At 38.3% G+C, this 23,314-nt stretch overlaps 1 protein-coding gene across 6 annotated transcripts; it reads right to left on the bottom strand.

Moving 5' to 3' along the window:
- On the bottom strand, positions 10,406–22,581 carry LOC109820121 (acylamino-acid-releasing enzyme 1-like). 6 transcript variants are annotated; one of them, XR_002241726.1, is made up of 20 exons: positions 22,431–22,580; positions 21,316–21,494; positions 20,913–21,219; positions 20,608–20,829; positions 20,028–20,264; positions 19,827–19,898; positions 18,804–18,942; positions 17,000–17,151; positions 16,831–16,913; positions 16,635–16,756; positions 16,449–16,527; positions 15,943–16,135; positions 15,317–15,377; positions 15,051–15,173; positions 13,979–14,176; positions 12,859–12,927; positions 11,873–11,949; positions 11,699–11,790; positions 11,510–11,592; positions 10,406–10,762 (listed from the first exon to the last, which is right to left on the bottom strand). XR_002241726.1 is itself a non-coding variant. In XM_020386199.1 (20 exons), the coding sequence occupies exons 4-19, from the start codon at positions 21,200–21,202 to the stop codon at positions 11,727–11,729; spliced, it is 2,181 nt and encodes a 726-aa protein (XP_020241788.1). In that variant the 5' UTR covers positions 21,203–21,219; positions 21,316–21,494; positions 22,226–22,315; positions 22,431–22,519; the 3' UTR covers positions 11,453–11,592; positions 11,699–11,726. The 6 variants fall into 6 exon arrangements, 5 of the variants coding, with proteins under 5 accessions (XP_020241788.1, XP_020241789.1, XP_020241787.1 ...); XM_020386199.1 differs by lacking the exon at positions 10,406–10,762 and adding an exon at positions 22,226–22,315 and having other exon boundaries at positions 11,453–11,592; positions 22,431–22,519; XM_020386200.1 differs by lacking the exon at positions 10,406–10,762 and adding an exon at positions 22,226–22,324 and having other exon boundaries at positions 11,453–11,592; positions 22,431–22,491.

The following is a 23,314-nucleotide window of genomic DNA, read 5'->3' as shown; positions in this document are numbered from 1 at the left end:
GAGGATTGGCAGAAGAATTTGGAGGGAATGGACTATTAGATGTGATCATTAACATGATAGTTTTGGTGGACCCGCCATCCTATTGAAGAGGATTGGTGGGGGAATTTGAAGGAAATGAACTATCAGAGGTAATTATTAACGTGATAGTTTTGGTGGACCCGCTATCCTATTGAAGAGGATTGGTGAGGGAATTTGAAGGAAATGAACTATCAGAGGTAATTGTTAACGTGATAGTTTTGATGGACCCGCCATCCTATTGAAGATGATTGGTAGGGGAATTTGGAGGAAATGAACTATCAGAGGTAATTGTTAACGTGATAGTTTTGATGGAACCGCCATCCTATTGAAGAGGATTGGTGAGGGAATTTGGAGAAACTAGACTATCAGAGGTAACTGTTAACGTGATAGTTTTGATGGATTTCGTGGTTGACAGAGGTATTCTATTGAACATGACAACTCAGAAAATTTATTACTCATAATCTAATGAACTACAAATAAACCAACCCCCAGTCTTGAACACGTGCAGGGGGAAAAAGGGTAGACATGGCACATCGCCTAATGGGCCACTATCTAACGATGTTGACTATCAGAGGTAACTGTTAACGTGATAGTTGTTATAGACCTACCATTTTACTGAAGGGGATTGGCTTCAATGGCTGTAGTATCTTCTCCTTCTGACTGAGAAGATTGAGCTTGGCCCGATTGCTCAGGTTGATCCTGCCTACTTTGCTCTTCAGCTTTGATCCTGGCAATAATCTTTTGAGTATGTTCGCCTTGAGAGATTAGTTATCTCCAGGAACGACATTCTGCAATCCTCATTTGTGCTAGAAGGTCGGTCTGCAAGTTGTGTCGACAGGTCTCTACTAAGGTAGACTGTGTCATTCATTTGTGCTAGAAGGTCGGTCTGCAAGTTGTGTCGACAGGTCTCTACTAAGGTAGACTGTGTCATACATGTCGGACATCGTAGAGCCATATTTCGAAACCTTTTGACGAAGGCTTTGACGGACTCCCTCTTCTTCTGCTTAGTGGCGAGAAGGGTATGGATGGAGACTTCTGTATCCTCTTCAAAGAATCTTGATAGGAAGAGTCTCTTAAGATCTGTCCATTTTTTGATACATCCCGTAGGCAGCTTCCTGAACCATTCAAAGGCAACTCCCTTGAGGGTGTCGATGAACAATTGAGCCAGTATGGCGTCGTTTGATATCACATTCCCAGTCGGTGATCCCGTGCCATCAAAGATTTGTAGCGTCGGGACTTTGAACTTTGGAGGATAATGGGGCTAAATCCCATTCGGCCGGATAGGACCTAGCAATTCCCTCGTCTTGGAGTGTGCTCCTGTTGGCAATGGCATTGAGGCGGGCTTCCAATTCTTTCATTTTGGCAGACTAGAGATTCTTCTCGTTCTCCATCTCTCTTCCTTCATCAGAGGAAGATTTCAGGTTATGGGCTTCTTGGTCAGAAGCCGTGTCATCAACCACTTTTCCTTTCCCTTTGCTTGTGTGAGGTCGGGATGAAGACGTTTTTTCTCTTTTGGAGGATTCTTGCCTAGGTGGCGAATCTGTTTTTTGAGATTTGGTCTTGTCTGCGACGATTTGATTCATCAGGGCCAAGAGTTCATTGATGGCCTCCTGCTGAGATTTGAGCATAGCCTCCTGTTCATCAAGTCTCTTCGCGAGATCTTCATGGTTTTCTGTCATATAGGCGGAGCTCTCATGTTCAACAAAAGAGCTTGATGATTGAGACTCCGCGATGGCTGAGTGTTCATCATCGGAATTAGTTCCTCTATCTAACCTTCGATAGTTGATATGGGGAATGGCTCTTGTTCGCATCCGAGTGCGTTGATAGATTTCTTCAAACTTGTTAGCGATTTCTCTGACGGTCGGTGAACGACTTGTCTCAGAGTCATCGGAACTAGGACCTGAGGCTTTCCCTCTGCCAATCACATTGATAGTGACTCTAGGATACTCGGTCTATGGAGACTTCTTCCTGTGAGAACGTCGTTGTTGGTTGGGCAAGGCAACATGCGTTAATTGGTCGAACACCAATTGTTTGGCCGCATATGAACAACATTGACATCCCGAGAGGACCGTAGGAATCAGCCGTTCACATTGGAATGAACGAATGACTTGTTGCATCGGTCTTTCTCTCGATATGAACTCTCTCAAATCTGTTGCAAAGATTCGAGGAGAATTACTCACTGGCCGTGAGGTTTGAACTGGAACCCCCACTCTATGATTGGACGGGACTGGCTCCTGGTGAGCATGGATATGGTTGAGATGCCTTGAATCCAAAGACTTCTTATATCCGCCCCTCGATCTAATCGTGCTACGCAGAGTATTCGGGGGGTATACACCAGGTTTTGTATTGGATTTTGTCACCCGAACGCATGCCTGAGCTTCAGGTTTTGCTAGTGAAACGCACCCCTGAGGGCTGCGTTTAGCTTGGCTTATGTAGAGCTCGTGTTGAGGCTCACAAGCGCGGAGCTCGCGTTGATTGGAGGATCGGCTGTTTTGGAGTTGTGCCGAAGCTAAGTTTTCTCCTTCAGAGAGGGGACTGTATGAACAGTGCAACCCCCAAGGGAGACAGTCCTTCGGCGAGTCGGCCACAACTAGAGCTTTAGTCTTCTTGAAGACTTTGCGGATCTTGCGCATAGCCTTGGGGCTAAGGGATCCGGATGAGAGGGTCTCCTCAAACTTGGCTTGATCAAACTCAACAATAAGAGTTTCGACGGTTGTTCCAATAAGATGAACATCGGATTGCGCCACCATTTCTTCGTCAGAGAAGCTCGTCCCCAGCAGAGTCGTCATCTTTTATTTGTGGAAAATTTGTAGTAAATAAAATGAAAGAAATTTGAATTGTATTCTCTCAATCTTAATTACAATTCGAATTCCGATTACAAAAGATAGGAGAATTAATCTGGATTCTTCCCTTTGTTTAATTCTGGGTTCTTCAAGGTGGCGATGGAGTGCCTCCCTCGAATGCTCGCGTCGAGTTTACTCTCCGTTGACGATCCGAATGTCTTGATTCACTGAAATGTGGTCTTCTCCTCACGATTTGACGTTGTGAAGAACTCTGAACGAGTTTGAAACTCTATGAAAGAGTTGATTTAACCGAAATCGGTCTATAAGCCAAGGATGAAGAAAGCTCATGTTGCTGATCTCCAAAGCTCCAGCAATTCTATAAGCCAAGGATGAAGAAAGCTCATGTTGCTGATCTCCAAAGCTCCAGCAATTCCCCCCAAAGATCTTTTCTTTGTTCCCAAAAAGAAGTATGAAAGATCCAGCCCCCGAACTAAGCTGATTTCTTAGTTATTTATAAGGGATTAAGGGGTGTAACCGCCCCCTTAATTCGCTCCTAAGTGGGGCTAATGGGATGTAACCGCCCCTTAAATCACTCCTGAATGGAATTGTGATCCCCTCAAATCGTGGGAAACGGATTTGAAACCGTTCAACTCATGTTTGAACGAGTCAAACGCAAAATCCGCGTTCTGATGTGAATTCTGCGTTCAAACGCAGTATCTGGAAGCTTGAACGCAGTGTCTGAAAGCTCGGACGCAGCGGCTGGAAGCTCATTTGGCTGTTTGTTGGAAGCTGCGTTTGGCAACGGATGAAAGCTGCGTTGACAGCTTTCGGAGGCTGCGTTTGCTGCCGAACATGAGCTGCGTTGGCAGCTGGATCTGAGCTGCGTTTGTAGCGTTTGGAGCTGAATGTGAGCTGCGTTTGCAGCCAGATTTGACCTGCGTCCGTGGTCGAATTTGTGTTGTGTCTTGATGATGGTACGCGGGGAGGACTTCCATGTATTGGTTTGAAGAGACCGTCGATTTGTAGTCTCTTTCTGTCAGAGCGTTGCAAAGATCGTCGTTTTGTAATCTTTGCTTTAGCTCTTTGATATGTGAGAGTCGTCAGATTGTAACTCCTGATGTTGATTGTGAAGGTTATTGATTAGAGCTTTCATCAGCTATTGTGAAGGTCGTCAGATTATAACATTCATCGATCTACGTGAAAGTCTTCAAATTGTAGCCTTCTAGAAGTCGTCAGATTGTAACTTCCATCATCGGTGTTTGATGGGGAATCAGCTATCTATTGTGATTTTTAGACAGCCTACACTAACTTAGCTAGGGAATGAGCAACATCATTACCAGTACGCCTTACATAAAAAACTTTAGAGTAATCAGTAATAGTCAGACCAACGCTAACTTCATCTGCCATAGGAGCCAAGGAAGCAAAAGGAGAATGAGAGTCCACAAAGGAGATAACATTTAGAGAGTCCATTTCCACCACTGAAATCCTCCAGTTCATATGCCGAAAAAAGTGAATGCCTTCCAGGACAACCAAACTTCGCATGATCCACAGACATAGGACCTATGATCCCCATAGAGTAGCAACCAATAACTTATCCATGGTGATCCCGAATAACACCTACCAAACCAATAATATCTCCTTCCAGAGGAATAACAACATCTGTGTTGAGCTTCAGCAAACCAGGAGCAGGGGAATACCAAGCAGAAGGCTATTTGGAAGGGGTGACAATTTCACGGGAGAGATCTCTAACACTATCCCCTTCCTCCACAAAACAGAGAATCCAAGTCACCAAGACTTGAGTTGGGAATTGAGAGAATTCAAACCACCACCACCACCACCACCCACCCACTGGAGCGAGATAGTAGGGCATCACCTATCACATATAATTATTAGGTTATTATTATTGAGAGTACAGTATAACGTTTATTTAATCGTTTCGAGTAAAATTGGTTGTTTTTTTTTAACCCAAAGCGAACCAAATGACATTCAAAACCGAGCCAAATTATTGAAGTTGGGCGGTTTAGTCGGTTTTACCGATGTGGGTCGAAATTTGCTCAGCCGGCTTACACGTGGGACGTTCTAAGGGGATACGTACTCTAACAATTACCGCAATATTTTTTAAACAAAATGTTCCCAACTAATTTGACTAACCAAACACTAAAAACATAAACTTGCTTGTAGCATTTATTGTTGCAGCTTTATATCCTCTCAACCACAAAGCACTAAAATGTTGAATCACTCCCTAAAAATGGGGGGAAATACCAATAGAGGCTCTCTATAGGAAATTAGATTATTACTTCATGTATTATGAATTGGAACATTCTCTTTAGGTATGCTTTTAAGCGCCCAACCCCTTTTTTTTTTTTCGTTTTTTTTACCACTGCAAAGCCATCGAAATCTGGTAGTTCTTCAAACTTCTTAATTAAGAAGAATAATATTTAAAAATAGAGAAATGCAAATATGATATTATTTACTGGACTGTTTATCTCACCTTCGTTTACTGGATGCTTTGATAGGGAAACCTCCAGGGCGCTGACCATTGGGGCTATAAGAATAATATCTATAGCGAGTTGAGTTATATCTACACAAGTGAATAGGGTTTCTTATTCACCTAGCTTTTATCTATTGATTTTAGGCTAAATGGCTCTTAAATACACAAAGTTTGCCCTACCTAGGATTAAATATCACAACTCGTATTTGGTGGCGAAAAAAAAACACAAGTTTAAAAAAAATTAACATATTACTACCATCTGTTAGCTACACAGGGGAATATTCCAAAGAATATTTACACGCAACTCTCAAATGACCAAATCCAATGTGTTTTGACCTCATTGATTGTGTTATTTATAGTTTGTACCTAACCTCGCCCTTTTTAAAAAAATTATCATTCAAATTTAAACATAATTCCTAAATTCTCTGTGTGTGTCTCTCGTGTCCTAAAATCATTGCAGAAGTCATGAAATCAAGTTTAAGGATTTCAAGTTCATTAAATTTTTAATTGATATACCCCCAGCACAACCTAAACTTCTCCGAAAACAAGGTAAAGATCAAGTTTTTAACTAACAATAGCTCCAAATGCAAAAATCCTAGGTCAATTCCACTGCAAATCTCCACTTTTGAACATGAGGCCCCTTCACAAATATCCCAAACAGAGTTTTTATCCCCAAATTTGGGCAAAATCCAAAATTGAAGCTCTACGGTAGTCATTCTTTGTGGAGTAATGTAAAAATATGAGTGATTTGAAGCTTTTTTTTAACAATTAAGGATGTTATATAGCTGGAAGAGCATTTTCATCCAAACGAATAAAAAATTAACACTATTACAAGGATTCTAAGGGCAGACATCTTGTGGTGTTCTTTTACCGTCAAATACAAGTTATGGTATTTAAATGTTAGGTCGGGCAAAATTTATGGTATATAAATGTCATTTAGCCATTGATTTTATTTTGAGTTTCTTGTTCTTATTGGTGTGTGATACACATCTCCAAGATAATGTTGACGTTGTTGAGCGCTACGAAAGCCAAACAACCAAACCAACGTGCTATGAGAAATCAAATCAAACGAACGTCGAGAGAAGACTAAACGAACCAAATCAATGTCACAAACACAAACAACCAATTTTAACGTGATTCGACAAGTTGTCTACGTCCACGAGGCAAGAAGTGGATAGAGTTTTTCACTAATAGAGAAGAAGAGTACAAACTGAGATTACAAATCACTCAAACTTACCAATTAATCTCACCAACAAATCTCTAATTCTCTCCAAACAAAACTCTAACCAATAGCTCAGAAAATACATCTTTTTCTGTGCTCCAAATATGCCCAATTTTCTTCTCAATTCTCTCTTCCAATTGTTCTATATATATAGAAATCCTAAAATCATAAACATACTAGGAATTTTAAAACAAAAAACAAAACAGATTAGGAATCCTAATAACATGTTACCAAAACAGATTTGGAATCATGTTACCAAAACAGATTAGGAATCCCAATATCTGTTACCAAAACAAATTAGGAAACATATTAGGAACCTGCAATCCAATAATTCTCCACCTTGACGAAGTTTTCCCAAAACTGAGCCGACACCAATACCAACCAAACGTCTCACTTGTTGCGTCCAGTACGAAATGGAACAAATCCACGACAACGGACTCAATACACAACAAGTCGAGAACCCAAACGAGAATGCGAACAAACTCCAAATGTCGATATCAACTCATCAAACCGGCTACATAATAAATGACTGCCTACGTATCCTCTTGCCCAAGGAATCAAGCCTTCACGTAGTTCACCCAAACGGCCTCCAAAGACCCTCAATCAAATAGAAAAGTATACAACTATTCACCAATATCACCAACGGATCTGCAACTGATAGCGCTCCCAATTGGCCCAAACTGAAACAAATCAAACACCTCCACCTGAGGTGAACCAATGACCGTATCCAAAACATGTCCACCAGATGCACTCGAATCCAAAACCAACTCATCATATGCATCCAAATCCAAATGATCTCCAAACTGTGTCACCTCAGCTAGAATCCCAAACGATGCAGTATGATCTGGAGTATGTGGAGTAATCTCCACCCAATGTGAAGTAGCATCACCCTCCACCCGCTGCGATATCCCAATGATCTGATCAACACTCTCCACCTGCCGAGAGTGAAATGTGATATATCTGCTCAGAACAAAATCAGAAGCTCCTAACTGATAATCAAACGAACCTCTGAATCCTAAACGTGTAATCAGATAAAATCTCACATCCTCGATGTGACCAAATGTTGGGCAACCAAATATCCGACGCAACCCAAAATGTGAAGCAGCTCCACCAAATCCAAAATCTCCACACGCAGCAATCGGCAGCCTATGACCAAGATGACCCAAATATGTCGAAGCTCCAAAACCAAAACCTATGCTCGACAACCAACGCCGATCCCCCTCCAGTAAGGAAACGACCCATTAAAATTGTCACCTCATCTCGTCGCCCTAATGTCTCCACATCAATGAAGTGTCTCAAACTGCCATGAGCTCGGCACAAATGCCTCATCTCGTCGCCCTAATGTCTCCACATCAATGAAGTGTCTCAAACTGCCATGAGCTCGGCACAAATGCAAGAAAGAACCCCTACCAAAGCTAGCCATGAGCTCGGCACAAATGCAAGAAAGAACCCCTACCAAAGCTAGAACGACGGGTTACCTTTCTGCCAAAATACTTCTTTCAATTGTTGTTGACTTCTAGGACTTCACACCAATGGGACCTGGTTGTAACCCACTAATGCCTAGAACAATCCCTAACTGCGGAAACCAAATGTCGATTACCTCCCAATGATGCCTCCTTGGAAGGCCCCCAAATGCCCGACTGAACACCACCTAAAAGACCCCTCGATCGATGGATAGAAGTGTCAAACTCTACCTCGGCCTTCTTGCTCATACCAATATGCTCAAATGACTTCAATCTGCAAGTCAAAGCATTCCTCAACAAACCATACATGACATAACCAATCAAATAACCCAGCCTCAACAAATGATACAGTCTAGCCAAATCTAAAGAAGTCGTCAGCTCTCTATCAAACATCGTGCTCCCAATCAAATAATACAAATTATTCCTCCTGACGCCCTTCATCAAAATCATGGACCCCAATGTGACCTTCAAACGTGAATCGACCGAGGTCACCCTATAGCCTGCTGCCTCCAAAACTCCAAGTGAAATGATATTCTTCTTCAACTGAAGAACGAACCTCACTCCAACCACCTCCCGAATCACTCCGTCCCTCATCCTAATCCAAACGGTACCGATACCACCAATATGACATTCATGATCTTACCCATGAGCACAACCTCCCCTCTTTCTAACTCCTAAAAGCTGGAGAACCAATCTCTCCTAGGACAAATATGGTAAGAAGCACCCGAATCTAACATCCACTCTGTAGAGTCGGCAACACAAATTGACGGTAGTGCAGATAACGAATAGCCCGAAGAATCTGAATCTGAATTATTGCCACTAGCATTGATAACATTCACCTCTGAAGCTTGAATAGCTTCCCTTTATTCTTCCCGGCTCGATCAACCAACTTTGGGCATTCGGCTTTCCATTGTCCATCCTCTTTACAAAAGGCACACTGATTCCTACGAACTCCAAGATGTGCCCTTTTGACTGCGACCTCCTACCACGGTTTGGACTCTTTACTCTTGCGACCAATGCCCCCGCTACCGGCTCAACTAAAGTCTCATTATCCTTCTTTCGAAGCTGATAATTCACAAGTGCAGCGGTGACCTCACTATAAGAAAGAGATGTCTTCCCATTAATAAGAGTAAGAACGAAGGTCTCATATTCCTCGTCAAGCAATGAACTCAACAACAACAACGTCTTGTCCTCATCTTTAATCATCACAACTACATTCACCAAATTCGCAAGAAGCTTCGTGTAGTGGTTCATATGATCACCAATGGAGGTCCCCTTCTTCAATTGGAAGCGATAAAGCCTCCTCTTCAAATGCAAGCGGTTCTCTACACTCTTGGTTAAATACTTGCCCTCTAGGATCTCCCAAATCTTCTTAGCCAAAGTCTCATTGATCACATCATATTTTAAATCTTGAGTCAAACAAGATCTAATCACACCACACGCCGTTCTATTCATCTTTTTTCAAACCTTCTCCTCAATGCCGTCCGATTTTCCGTCCAACCCTAAAGTATCTTCCAAATTTTACGCATTGAGCGCATCCAAGACTTCACATCTCGACTAAAATTGTTTGTGCCATTAAACTTCTCCATATCTATCTTCATAGAGTGGATATTCAAATTTTGGACGGTCTTCACACCGGAAGTACCCTCCATAACTCCTTCTTTCCCGACCATCTTTCTCAAAGCACCAAAACAAATACGGAATAAATGAAGAATAGAGTCAAAACTAAAAGGGATAGAGTCTTTACTAAAAAGATCCCACCTTTATCACCAAACGAAGCCTTAGGCGAGCCTCCAAAATGACCTACTCTTTCAAATAGCCCAAGCGTAGCCCGAGCTCTGATACCACTTGTTGAGCGCTACGGAAGCCAAACAACTAAACCAACGTGCTACGAGAAATCAAATCAAACGAAAGTCGAGAGAATGCTAAACGAACCAAATCAATGCCACAAACACAAACAACCAATTTTCACATGGTTTGGCAAGTTGCCTACGTCCACGGGGCAAGAAGGGGATAGCGTTTTTCACTAATAGAGAAGAAGAGTACAAACTGAGATTACAAATCACTCAAACTCACCAATTAATCTCATCAAAAAAATCTTTAATTCTCTCCAAACAAAACCCTAACCAATAGCTCAGAAAATACATTTTTTTCTGTGCTCCAAATATCCCCAATTTTCTTCTCAATTCTCTCGTCCAATTGTTCCATATATATAGAAATCCTAAAATCATAAACATACTAGGAATTCTAAAACAAAAAAAACAAAACATATTAGGAATCCTAATAACCTGTTACCAAAACAGATTTGGAATCATGTTACCAAAACAGATTAGAAATCACAATAACATGTTACCAAAACAAATTAAAAAACATATTAGGAACTTGCTATCCAACTGATGTATCACGAATCTCAAAGCAAATTAGCAGATAGAAAAAAAAGAACTCCATTTAAGTGGATTATATGTAGCTCAACTCTATCAATCGGTAGAAGGACAAAGAAGAAAATTGACAACTAAGAGATAGAAGCTCCAAACACAGCTTTTGAGCGTATGGAACAACCCGGAAGCTAAAACTTCATTGTCAACCAAATTTTATGTGGATATGAATCAGAAATCTAAATAAATACAAGAAGACCGCAGGAGAGGATTGCGTAACAATTTTTGCAGCATTACTTATCCTAGTAAGCTCCTTCTAAATTATTTTGATAGGAATGTTGTTTCTTTTGATAATCAATAGCCGGCAGGGCTATATTGATAGAATTATGAGAGAAACGCAGGTTGAGAATCTGCATGTAAAAACAAATTCACGCGTTCAATACTTTATGTAATAAGGTAAAATATATAGTTGATTCTTACTTCAGATGTTAGTAAAATAATGAAGGGGAGAGAATTTCTGAGGATCGAGTGAAAAACTTTCCTTAAAGAAATATTTGCCTCATTTTAAATTCAAAGTTGCTTCAGGTTAACGCAAATTTTCTTCTCAGGATACAACAGAAATAAAAATTACAGCAAGAAAATCTGGAATTTTCCACTAATTCGTTGTGAAACAAGTTTGTAGTATTGCAGATGTTTTTTGAGAGAAAAGTTTTGAAAAAAAGTGTATTTAGATGTCTGAAATCATAAAGTATTTATTGATTTGAAAATGTGTTTCCAATAGTCGCAACTTTTCAAAACACCCCATTAAAAAACAGATACTTTTCAACAGTCTTCTTCCAACAGTCACGTGTCTGTTGACATTTTGAAAATTCAAAAATTTAAAAATAATAATAACAGTAATAAAGAAAGGATATATTCAAAAATCGCGCTACCCGCAAGCGGGTTTAGAAGTCCATGCTTTGACCTATTTATCAAAGCCAAATAACCATTAAATGCTTTTAAACCTCTAAAAGAATGCGCAAATATCCAATGTGGGATTATCTTGTTTTTACAAACAAATACTAACATCAGATATTGTTTTGAATTCTTCGCTCATGAAATATTACTGGCAGAAATAATGATAATTAAGTGATGAAGGAAGCAGGTATGATAATCACCTCATTCCGATTGCTACAAACTTTTATCATGCTTTAGGTGTTGAGGTGCAAAGCCTCGGAAACGTGAGTTCAGGTTCCAAATGCTGAAAGATTTGCAAATCATAACATGCACATGTTTGGGCTCAGAATAGTGAATTCAAGCTACTTGTAAAATTAGAATAAATTTAAAAAAAAATCTTGAAATGGTACCATAATATACTGTGTGTTTATGAATGTTTCATTTAATATGCTTGTTAAACCACACAGCCAAATTGACCAAGCTTTCGAATTCAGATTGTGGCCTGCAATGTAAAGAGAAAAATGTGATTAAGGAATACTCATCTCTTGATATCTGCAGAACAAACAAAGATTCCACGAGCAGACCTGAACCTCACGTGACCATCCTCTGGAAATACAATCACTTTGACCTCTACTCCTTTGTCCTTCAAACCCTGAGCATACTGAAAAATACAAATAGGTACTTTAAAGGAGATATGTTACAGCTGAGACAATAACTAAGTTTGAGTAATGATATGGAGTGTTACAGAAATAGGTGATTAGGGACATGACATTTCCTAATCTAAGGGTGTGACAGGTATTAATTAGTCAATTATCACTAATTTCTAGTCAGTTGTCATCAAATTTTCAATTTAATCATCAACTTCAATATAATAATCATATATGTGTTTATATAGGAGTGCATATAAGTGTCATATTAAGGGGATTTTCTTTCGATCATCCAAATTTCTGGAGGAGTTAACTGTGCGGTTACAGTGAACCAGTGGATACCAGATAAAGAACTTCATAAACCCTATCCACCCCACCTCTAGGATTGTATTATGAATTTTCATTAACTAATATGTGTATCAAAGTTTAGAGGGATTTAAATAGCAACTTTTCACCATATCATAATCCTTTTGCCAAAAAAGAGGGTGGCCAAGTGCACGAAGCTCCCACCATTGTGGGGTTTGGGGAGCAGTCAGATGCACGCAGGCTTACCCCATATGCAGAGAGGTTGTTTTCAAGAGTCGAACTTGTGACCTCCAAGTAGCAATGTAGCAACCTTACCGTTCCGCTAAGGCTCACCTTCATTATAATCTTTTTTCTGCTATTATTGTTAATCATAATCCTTTTGTTATGAATATTTGTTGATCAATTATTGCCAAATTAAATTGCAGAGGGTCAAAACCTGTTATCAAATTAATGAATATAATGCAAGATGTAATCATCAAAGATGTAAATAGTTTTTGTTAGCCTATCATCAACATCCCTAAGAAGGAAATAATGATTGTATGAAATCTATTTATATAAATAACTAAAACAACAGAAATACATTCTCTTACAAAATAACCAAGCAAGTAACTACTTACTTGCAACCCATTAGAAATGGGAACACGACGGTCTTTAGCGCCCAAAAGGAAAAGAAGGGGTGCCTTAACCTGCCAAAGAAACAATTTTAGTATAATTTATTTGTGTAATTCAATGATAGATAATCATGCAATCAAAAACTTAATAAGTAACCAGTAGGTGATTATTTCAGTTTTCTATTCGAAGCCAGTTGTATAGTCCAACTTGATCATCAATGTACATACAATTTGATTCTAGGTCTTGTTACAAAGAAATAAACTTTTTGGATCTTCAATAACTCAAGTAAGTCGACATCTTGGCATGTTAAAACATCTCAAGCTATTATGGAGGAAGACAACATAACCAAAGCATATGTGTGTATGCGCGCATGCGCGAGTTCATGTTTTTGGGTGTGCTTCCAAGAGATTACATGATCTATTTAGAGTTCATTTTCTAAAGGAAGTTTGATGTACCTTAGATTGTTGAAATGGTAAAATAGAGCAAGATTGAACTTAAGGATCTTTAATTTGTTTCTTGACGATATAGAAGATTCTTTCAGAAAGTGTCTTAATAGCGCAATTTTGCAAAATATTGCAATTGCTATAGTTTTAGAGGCATATTAACCTGCTATATTTTATCCATTGCTGACCGAGATAGAAGTCAAAGGTCTAAAGGGGCTGTTATGGCCTATTAACCCACTAGAGCGGGTTAAAGGACCTATAGCACTAAAGCAGGTTAATGGGTGCGAAGGCATCCGCCAAAGTTAGAGTTCTTCCAATTTCTGCCCAAAACTTAAGAACTTCAACCGTGACCAGTTGCATTGTAGTTCAACACAAAATTATTATTTTAACTGGAAACACTAGCTCTATCGATAATTATTACTATTTAGCATAGTCTATTCTTCCACAAATTCATAGTTGCCAATTGTGGTAAGTTATATTCTAATAACAGTGACCCAATATATGTTAGATGTGCTTCAAACTTGACTAACATCAACATCCTTGCATAAGTTATACAACTCCTAGATAATGCCATACGAGTGATATTTACACATATATGAAGGATAATACGATGAGCTGGACACGTTTATCTCTTATACAAGGAGCAGACTGTAGTATATCACAAATGGGAAGCAATTTGTACCTTTGAGAGATGCGAAATAGGAGACATTTTATAGAACATAGACAGATGATCGGTTGAAGGTGCATCAGTAAAATATTTCTTTCCATCTTTTCCGAAGGTCAAGACATAACACCAGTCAGGAATATCTGTTGTGGCCACCATCAGTGAAAGGTTGCAGACAGGGTTTCGTACAGCTGCCACAGTAAACCTATGCGGTGCCTGCACGAGGAAAAAGAAGAAAAGAAAAGAAAAGAAAAGCACAGATATGCCAATCAGTAAGGCACGTTATCTAAATATTGTTTAGAGATCTCTTTAGGTTCTATAAACTACAAGATGAGAGGGCGGTTTTATTTTTGTAAATACAACCATTACATCCATTTCTACAAACAAACATATGTATTCATTTTGATTTTTATGTATGTGTTTATAAGGAACATATGTATTTTTAAATGTACTTACATGTGTTTTTGAACAAGTTGATATGTATTTTCATTTAATGCCGTCCTACCATGATCCTATTAACTCATAAATGTGGTAGCAGTAATAAAAGGGAAGTTGAAGAAGCGGTTAACAGTAGGAAAAGACCTAAATGAACAGGAAGCAAGGACCTAAAATGGTATATAAATCAGATCAAGTACAAAGGCATCACTCAGAGAGAGCTAGTAGACGTGTCACATAATGATAAAGTAAAAAATGATGATGGCAATAATGATTCCTGATATACAGAAAATTCTGATTAATTAATCAATAGTCGAGGAGATACAGGTCCTTGTTTAACTAAGGGTGTGTTTGGCAAACCTCCAAATTTGGGCTAGGACTAAAACTAGCCCAGATTTAGGTGCTTTTCTGTTTGATAAAAAAATTGAGCCAATGTTAGTCTAGTTTTTGTAAGCCAAAAAAGCCCCCTAAACTGGTTTTAGTTTGGACCAGCCTTCTCCTGGTCCAAACTAAAACCAGTTTAGAATGAAACTGGGCCAGGACTGATCCTGACCCAGTTTTTGATATTTTGTCAAACACACCCTAAAAGTTATTTATAGAACTGATTAAGTGCCATTGAAAGTGCACAAGCAATGCAACTGGTATTATAGAGTACCTGTCCAACCAAATGGGCTGTCAAGAAGCCTCCATGTGAACTTCCATATAGAGCTACTTTAGACCCATCTGCAAGTCCCTTGTCGATGACATAGTCCAGTGCTGCTAGTACATCATTTACATCCTGCTCATGTTATGTAGAGGCGCTAGCATCATAATGTTTCATAGATTTTTTTTCTCTCTCTCTCTCTCTCTCTTTTTTTGTAGAAGAGATTTATTAAATAGTTTCGCCAGATGAAACTTTCAACTGGATTTAAATTCCAGTACCTGGCATCCGATATTTCCTGGAAGAGATTGTAGGGATTCCTCTCCAAACCCAACTGATCCTCTGAAAGATAAATGAAGGATGCTTTTTTATATAGAAATGAAGCCACAATGTCATGAACTTTTGAATTAAAAGGAAAAAAGGATAACCGCTATATATTTTGGAATTTCAGAAAAATAGGCTAATAAAACCTTACAAGAAAGGACTTCTGTTGTGGCTTTTATCAAAACTTGGACATATTAAATAATACCAACCAGTTCAGTTTTGTTTCCCAGTTAGATAAAATGAATCACATAATTTTAAACAAAAAGGATTTTGAATAACTACTTGAAAAATAAACTATACTGACAAACGTTGGAAGATTTTTAATAAATATTACGAAAATGTTCAGCAAAATCATCCAAGGCATAGTGCATTGCTTAGAGAAACAGCCTGGTTGACCATTCAAATACAAGATAAATGAGATCAATCATCTAGAATAAATGCAAATACAAATCCATTGAGCTCGATACAAGTTTCTAGCCTATTTCATAACTACTGGCAATGTAGAAAAGTGATAATGCAACTCAATCTAACAAAAATTTTAACATGAAGCAAACAAATGTTAACAAATACTGAAATAGCTTACCTATAATTAACTAGAAGCAAATTGTACCCCAATGAAGATAGAAATGATGCTTGTTTCGAATAGCTTGATAATGTGACTGAATGTGGACCACCATGAATCAGTATAATTAATGGGCGGCAATTATTTTGATGCGTGGAACCAGATTCTTCTGAATGAGAATATAGAAAAATAGATTCAAAAGTCTTCTTAGCACCTGCAAGAATCAGGCATTTAGCACTACACTAGATTTATTACTCAACCTTCATATCAGTATAATTAATAGGCCGCCATTATTTTTGTTATTCTATGAGATTCTAAACTGCGATATTTCATCTATTAAACTCATATACTATTGCAATAGAATTAATAAATATGAATTTCTAAGGATGATATGGAGGAACTTTCTCTTAAAGTGCAACGTGTAATGATATCGGTAAGGGAACCATGAGAGCAGCTGAAAGTAATAATGTAGCCAAACATTGCATTGTTTCAACATAATTAAAAGCAAGCAATTGCACGGGTTCTACCTTCTGGAAGGTTTTCAGAAGTACTTTTAACTGGAATCTTTAGTATGCTAAACAATTGTGACGAAAGCAACGATTTGATCTGTCCCATAAGAAAAGGAAAAAATTAAATAAAACAGAAAGTGAAGAAAATAATCAGACGCTAATGAAAGGAACATGTAAATGAAATCCTTGTGAAATGTTTGTAACCTTTTCTGAGTATCCCATAAATGGAGTAGAAACAGATATCCAATGCCACGAGTTCTCCTTTTCCATTCTATCATACTGATATCCATACTTAATCTGTGGCAGGTGTATAGGAGTGCTGGATACTTTTAAAATGAAAAGATATAAGAAATTTATTTCGATAGTTTCCTTTCTCAAAGGCACTCTTTCATAGCCTTACCAGCAAGAATGTTGTTCCCATCAAGGTCAAGAAGATTCCACGAAGAGTTTGAGTTAGAGGGCGTGATTCGAGAAACACTCCCACTGTACACCAACACACTTAAACTACTTAAGTTGGAAAAATATCAAGTTAAGATATCATTTTACAAAATAATTCTGTTCCTTATTACCTCAAGATGTTTATTGAAAGTATTACTTGGATGCTGCCCCACGCTGATGACAATATCATTGTATGTCCGTCAGGAAGCCATGGATCATTGAGGAGGCTTGAATTATAGATCCCAGGGAAGCCATCATCTTTAGGACACATCACCACAGGGACCTAAAAATTGTTTGAGATTTTAAGCATACACTATGCAGATATAACAAAGCAGAATCTGTTGAAAGGGGATTTCATGAAGTAGAAGAAGAATCTTCAATATCATTATATTAAGATGTAAAAATTAACATATGCTAATTATGGACCAAATATTCATTTCCACAAGGCACTGGTTGAGCAGATTGGAAATTGGTACATGAAAGGAAGACAGGCCTAACCTTTTTTAACTAGAAATATGAAACAAATGACATGGAAAATGCATTTGCCCAAAAATCTCAAATGTCAACTTGAGGATTATCTCCATGTTCTTTAAGAAAGTAATTTACTCCATGTAAAACTTTCTACAGAAAAAGACTTGTTCAAATGCCCAAAATACCTAAAACGCAATACATTGTTCCATCACAAGTCCCAAATACTTATTGCCCATATTGAACCACTCTCCTTCATCATCCACACATCCAAATGATAGATCTCTCTCACAGACATATCCATAATCTCTATTTTAGCATTCTTCTATGCCTAACATTATTTTTCTGATGCACCAAATTAAACCAACAACTAACCACAAAATAGTGTTCTTTCCAGCTATGAAGCACGGACACGCATAACATGAAGTCGTGTCGTATCATGTCCGTGTCGGACACACGTGTCGAACACACATATCCTATGTTGTGCACGTCGCGGAAGCGTGACAACCAAACGGGCGTGCTTCGAGAACCAAATCAAACAAACGTCGAGATAAAGGCCAAACAAATCAAAACAACGGCACAAATCCAAACACAATAGTTTTACGTGGTTCGGCAATTGCCTACGTCCACGGGGCAAGAAGGGGATAGGGTTTTCACTAATAGAGAAAGAGTACAAACTGAGATTACAAATCACTCGAAGGAACAAACTAATCTCACCAACAAGCTCTTAATCTCTCCAAACAAAACCCTAAACAAATAGCTCAGAAAATACCTCTTTTCTGTGCTCTAAATATCCCCAATTTTTTTTCTCCACCAATTTTCTCTTCCAATTGTTCCATATATATAGAAATCCTAAAATCATAAACATACTAGGAATTCTAAACCAAAACCAAATCAAATTAGGAATCCTAATAACCTATTACCAAAATAGATTAGGAATCCTAATAACCTCATGTTACCAAAATAGACTAGGAATCCTAATAACCTCATGTTACCAAAATAGATTAGGAATTCTCTATCCAACATCCTATGTATTTTTTAGGATTTGCCTCGTGTCGGCGTGTCGGATGGCCGTGTCGGATCCGTGTCCGTGCTACATAGCTTTCCAGAATTCACTATCCACATGGAACACTTGCCTCTTATCAAGATCATAGAAGACCGGTCACCATCTTTTATCATAAGCTATAGAGTACAATAAATAAAGCCTATTCTTTATTTGATCAACCAAGGAACATTTAGACAAACTGCAATTGCCTTAGCCACAGTAATGCTTCAGAGGAACCCCTTTCGCTCTAACCATAACTTGGATATAATTTACTGCTCATGATAGTGCAAGATTTTGTAGGAGTAACAAATTATACATGCATAATTTGTTTATTGAAAGAAAGGAGCCTCAATGCAGTTATAAAGTTAGTACTATATATTATAAAAGAATGTATTTCATGTAAAAGGAATAGAAGGGATTACCACTTCAATTATATTTCTTGATGGACAAGGTTTCCCATCAACTCTCCAATCAAGTCTGTGCAGTGATTTTGTGACCGCGTGTGCTCCAGTATCCACAGCAGTTATTGCAGATAAAAATACAAGAAACTTGCCATCTGGGCTAAATAAAAATGTGTCCTTATTCCAGTTAGAATTTCTATGTAATGGTTTTATACTTCAGAATAAGGATATACCATCAATACCACTGTTACTTAATCACTTCTATCAAGAGTATCGCGACAACAAGGTCAGAATAACAGCAATAATAAAATAATAGCAACAGTAATGTATTTATTGAAAATTTCAGGGAACTTCGTGAAAGAACTTCTAGTTTGATGCTGTCCCTTTGTCAGACACGAACGGGAAGGACATTCATTGGAACCTCTCAAGTATATGTTGTCAACACTTCTGGAATGTGCTCACAATCTCACAAAATATTAGGACAAGCAATCAACCAATCATTAAGCCTCTAGATAGAGGCGCAAAGAATGAGTATAGCAGAATTGAGAATATAACGATGTTCTAATGGATATCACCAAAAATTGGGTAAAGAAATGAGCGCACTACATGGAGAGTAGAGGTTTCTCCTATTGAGGATTAAATGAGAGAGAATCGATTGAGATGATACAATGGAGGCCACTAAATGCACAAGTTAGGAGAAGTGTAATAGTTAATGGGACAAAGAAACTAGAGAGAGAGAGAGAGAGTGTGTGTGTGTGTGTGTGTGTGGACCTGAAAGATAGAAACAATTAAGAAGGATATAAGAACAGTTAATAGTTAAACCAGCGGAGCAGACTGCCCATAATAGAATTGAATGATTGGATTCATGTAGAGACCCAAAATTTTGGCATAACGACTTTGTTCTTCTTCTTGTTGTTATTACAGAAGTTAAATCCTGAACAAGGTAGGGTCTTTCATAATTTCTCAAAAGGCAAAGAAGAGGAGGGAGGGACAGAGGGAGGGAATTATACACAGATAATCATTAAATTGATCAAACATGCGTACCTAAAACGGGGAAAGAAAGCACTACTCATGCCAGGAATCAAATTGACTGCAGAAGCTGAATTTTCAGTTTCACTGAAACACAAATAAAGGAACAAATATTATCATCAAGTGCTAATGTAAACAGAAGTCATAAAGGACAAGATGCTGTCAGATAATAGAAAGTTGCAACCGGAAACTCATTGAGAACAAGAGAGAACACACTTGAACCTTAGCTCAGTTCCAACTGATCCATGAAAAGGAGACCTGACTGCATACAAGGAGCATGGCCTATTGTAACAAACTTTCATACCAAGCTTTCTTGTCACATTGCAGGGACCAATTTCTGACCATCCAACAAAAACTAAGTAGTTTTGAGAACTCTGAGCAGATAACGGAGCCCATACTACTTGCCCAACACTTAATGACCTTGGGATTCCCTCAGCCATCCGGACTTCTCCACTGTAATAATAAAAGAAAAGGTTAATTGATTTTAAAAAACCGCCTGAACTTTTTGGGACGCCCTGAATTAATCTTTTCTCAGCGAACCCCCGCCCACCTCCAAAACCTGTAATTGTCAAAATTAATAGTTTCCTTGAGAGAGAAAAAACCCCAAGTTTAGCCACTTGTCATTTGTGGACAACATATCCTGCTCCCTCTAATTGGACACCCCAAAGTTCAGGGAGGCTATGTGACATAAACAAAAAAACCCAAAAAATGTTGGATTTGTGAAATTAACCTTAAAAGAAATTTAGATGGAAAAACCAAATCAGAACAGAATTCATGTACAAAGCTGAGAATAGACCTATTAATGTCGACAACGAAGAGGGCAGGCTTTCTTTTTCCAGTATAGGTTTCACCCCAATCCTCTTCCCATTCCCCTTGACCTTTCCAGCTAACTGAACTCTTACTAGAAGAATCTTCTTTCTTGTACACTGAACTACCAAATGTTGGCTTAGATGGACAAGGTTCTTCCGCGATATAGGCAATTTGAGATTCTTCATGATTCCATGAAATACCCTCAAACCTTTAAAACGTGTAAATTCAGAAATTTCCAAATTTCAACCAACAGCTCAAAAGTTAAAAGAATCTTCAACATTAATAGGTTACCATCTGTCAGTGTACAATGAACCATGAACTAATTTTTGAATGTGTATCTCCTTCTCCAAACAAGAAGGGCCCCAAATTTCAAGCTCAGTTGATGATTCTTGTCCTTTATTCCGAACTACAAGAAGCTTGGAACCTGATGGTGATGGAACAATTGCAGATGCGCCTTGTATCTCAACTGGAAAAGGAGACCATTGAAAGCTCACACTGTCTGTGCTTTTTGAAATATTGGATGATAGTATAAATGTCCTGTTTTTGTTTGCCAGTAGATTTACTTGATTAATCAAGAACATTGCATGGGAGCTGTTTTCTGCAGTTAAAAGAATGAACAAAATTCAAAGAAGTTACTAACTATCAACTATCAAGTAATTTATTAAAATCTTATAGACTACCAAAGTTCTCATACCACTATCTGATTTAACAATCCACGCCTTATCAATGTTAGGGATGTTAGTAAATTCTTGGAGCAACTTAGCCTCGGAGACATCTTTTTCCTCTGTCGTTGGATCTATGCTTAGTGTGAGATCCTTTGCAAGAACTTTAGGTTCTCTCAGAGCGGATGAAGTTAATAACTTCTGCTGATTCCTATGATGATAACATAATAAATCAATGATAATCAGAAGATACAGAAAAGTAGAGAGAAAAATGACTAAATCAGCGATACATCAGGTTGATACAAAAGAAATATAGTTTAGTATGAAATAGTGGTAACAAAGAGGCTAAACATTAGCAAGTTGATTCGTGTCGGCTTATTACTCTACTATAAATAACTCTCTATTGCACAGCTTGCAAAATCATTAAGTACGTTGGCACTAAGTTGTCAGAAACATTACTTTTGAGAGGATTCTTACTCGTTCCTTATACAAACCTAGGCATCTTCAATTTACGTGAATGTTTATAATATCATATTGATTGAGATGACTAACAACATTCCTACATGCCGATTTGCGATGAAGGTAGAGTATAAAACTATAACCCTCAACCCTCATCTAAACTTCAGAGTTTGGGTGTTCTGAAAGGGATATTTAGGCAACTAAGGTTCAAATCCCACCCGCCACACATTTAAAGCGGATTTGATGTTTCAGCCGATGAAAATGGTGCTCATCCGTTGGGAATGTTAGGTTATAGAATTCCTAATTCCACAGCCCACATCAGAATTTCAGAATATTTGTGCAGTAAAAGGGGCTTCTAACATGGTAACCGAGCAACCCGGGTTGAAATCCCACCGGCCAAGAATTTAAGGTCCAAAGTTGCGATGAGGGCTGTAGAGTTATAACTTTTTTAACCAAAAAAAATGCCCCAGACCCTTCAGTTACCTGATGGGCTAGTTTTATTCTTGGCTTGGCCGAGAACTCCACATAAACAAAAACTATATCACATTTGTGGGTGTGCGCTTGAGGCGTTTGCTGCAATGCCTCAAAGAACCAACAAGTTAATTTGAAGTTGCCCTCTAAAGACAATAAAAAATATGCTCACGTTTTAAACACAGTTGCAGAACAAAGGGAGCAGAAGGATGATTACTTCGAGGGGTAGAAGAATCTTCTGCGAGGAGATGAGCGGTGAGGAGCGCCCCAGCGACATTGAGTAGCAACCAACACGGTGGCCATGCTCTCTCCCTGAAGATTGAAATCCAAGCAAATCAAGGAGATAACAATAATAATTAAGGAATGTTGAAGATAGCAGGGATTTTGGATGCGTACTTGTTCTCGATAGTGACTACGTGGACAAGATAAGACAGTGAGAAAGGTACTTCACAGGACACGTCACCAATTTTAAATCTTCCGGTTTTTTGTGTCGATTAGGGCACGTAAATAAACTTCATAGATTATATTAACATAAAGATTTTTACATTTTTGGATTACCGGGAAAAAAAAACTATGAAATCGAAATAAACTACTTAATAATATCATTAATGTTTGAGTAATTTAGTGCTCTAGATAAATTATAATTATCAAGAATATAGAAATGATAATATGAGAGAGTTAACTTTTTTGCCAAACTTATAGGCCCCGTTTGGCAAAGGGTTAATGAAGAGGGGTTAAAGAGAAGGATTAATGTACTTAGCTCATTTGATAATCCGAATGACTAAATTATTAACCCGTTAAATAAGTTTTATTTTAGCCCTTATGATCAGTTTTAGTGTTTGGGAATAACAATGATTTTGACTATTTTCTTTATAATTAGAAGGGTTAACTCTTATTCCATCTAAATAGGAGTATTAGTAAACCCCTCATTTTGAGGGGTTAACTCATTTTAACCCCTCTAGAGGGGTTAACTTAACCCTTCTATAATTTTTATGTTTGGCAAATTATGGAGGGTTAACTCACTTTAACCCTTATATAGATTTGTTGTGTTTGGCAGGTTAAGAAGGTGTTAAGTCTCCTTAACCCATCTCTTAACCCTTT

This window comes from Asparagus officinalis, chromosome 8 (assembly GCF_001876935.1).
Source record: "Asparagus officinalis chromosome 8, Aspof.V1, whole genome shotgun sequence".
NCBI classification, from domain to species: Eukaryota; Viridiplantae; Streptophyta; class Magnoliopsida; order Asparagales; family Asparagaceae; genus Asparagus; species Asparagus officinalis.
The sequence above is the reverse complement of the archived record's forward strand: the minus strand, read 5'-3'. Positions and strand labels throughout refer to the sequence as shown.